Source organism: Adiantum capillus-veneris, chromosome 10 (assembly GCF_014529385.1).
Source record: "Adiantum capillus-veneris isolate H3 chromosome 10, ASM1452938v2, whole genome shotgun sequence".
NCBI classification, from domain to species: Eukaryota; Viridiplantae; Streptophyta; class Polypodiopsida; order Polypodiales; family Pteridaceae; genus Adiantum; species Adiantum capillus-veneris.
The window spans coordinates 119995404-119997129 of record NC_140940.1 but is presented as its reverse complement, the minus strand read 5'-3'; the positions used below and the strand labels follow the sequence as shown (position 1 = coordinate 119997129).

Sequence of the window (1726 nt, the reverse complement as noted above, 5' to 3'; positions counted from 1 at the left end):
GCAGCAGGAATGTTCAGACCTACTACTGGAACCCCTTGCGCACTGGATTTTTGTTTCTTTTTGGCAGCATCATCTTCTTTCAAGGCTGCACTGATTTGCTCTAGGATTGCCACAGATGGATTTGGCCCATTTGGCATTCGAAATGCGAAAGCATTATTTTTTGGAGTGACTGACACTTTCCTACCATAGACCATAGCACTTCCGTCTTTGGCATTGAAGGAATCTAGAACTTGCCTTATAATAGCTATGTCAAACTCTATCCTTGTGGCTTGCACAACCACATGCAAATCCCACAGTCTAAGTAAGGCCTTGGCTTGCTCAGTAAACACATATCTGTGTATTTTACTCTGAGGAATAAGCGAAAGAGTTGCTTTTGCAACATCAATAAGGGCTTGGGTTTCTTCTATAGTTTTCTGCATCTTCTCCGACATTTTCTTCCTACCCATACACCGTAAAGACGATGAATCGGTATACGAAGAAGAAGAGGACTTACTTGATTCATCAAACCCGTATCCTGGTGTGGCTGGCAAGGATAAACATCAATCCACAGTCTCCTTGGATGAAGAAGTTTGTGGCTGTAGTGAGGAAACTTCAAAGCTTGGCGATGGCAAATGAACAACAATAGGTAGGCGTCGCGTAGGAGATTTGCGAGGAAAAACGCTTACTTGCCTCACTGTTATACGCGTTCGCGCCATAAAAGCTCCACCATTTACCGTTCCTAGAGTTTTGTGCACCGCAATTGACGTGGTAGACATGCATTGGACAAGACTCTCTCTTGTCTTTGAAATGATTACAACTGATAGTCCTTCTGACCGTTGTTCCCATAAAAATTGATATTGGTTTCCATACTTTTCTGTTTTTGGTATGGACATGGTTTGGTCGTACTGGTACTATTCTGACTTTTTGACTAGCTCTAGAACTGGCTGTACATGAAAAAGACCTAAAATAGCTGATTCTGGAATTTCCTTATCTTCAGTTCCCAGACCGTCAGTACCCTTTTCCCGGAAAGTTTCTCTGCTTTTGAATAATAAAGCTTGATTTTGGCTCCATTATATACCCCTGGCAACAGTATTCCAGAGAAATCTTTCAACCTTACTGTTCCATTGAAGAACACCCAATCAACTTCAAATGGTCTTGCCCAGGCTATCTTTAACTTCGGTTTCTTAGGGCCTAGTTTTGACTGATATAGGAGAACCAGATCGCCTTTTTGAAACTCCTTGACCTTAATTCTTCTGTCATGCCAGTTTTTCCTTCTTTGTTGAACAATTTCTTGTTCCAGCATATCCCTCTGTCTCAACTCATCTAGCTGTGTTAGCTCCTCCAGTCTCTTTTTTAGATTGTGATTAAAATCCAAGCCATGCTCTACTGCCATCCTGAGACTGGGTATGACAAATTCCATAGGTACAACAGCTTCAGTGAGATATGCCATTCTAAATGGTGTTAACCCCGTAGTGACCTTATAAGATATCCTATATGCCCATAGAGCAGTTGAAGTTTCAAGTCCCATTGTTATGGCTTTTTCTGCACAATCTTGGTGAGGATAGTCTTGACAGTCTTATTGCTGCTTTCGGCTTGCCCATTGCATCTAGGATAATATGGTGTTGATTTCCGATGCTTGACTGAAAGCATATCCATGAGAATATCCATAGTGTCATTTATAAAGTGTGTACCTTGGTCTGACACAATCTCCATAGGACATTCGTATCGACAGACAATATTCTCAAAT

At 41.5% G+C, this 1726-nt stretch overlaps 1 protein-coding gene across 1 annotated transcript; it reads right to left on the bottom strand.

Moving 5' to 3' along the window:
• Window positions 1-940: 940 nt before the first annotated feature.
• Window positions 941-1429, bottom strand: LOC147449545 (uncharacterized). The gene has a single exon (XM_086521589.1). The coding sequence runs from the start codon at window positions 1427-1429 to the stop codon at window positions 941-943; it is 489 nt and encodes a 162-aa protein (XP_086377715.1).
• Between the last annotated feature and the right edge of the window lie 297 nt (window positions 1430-1726).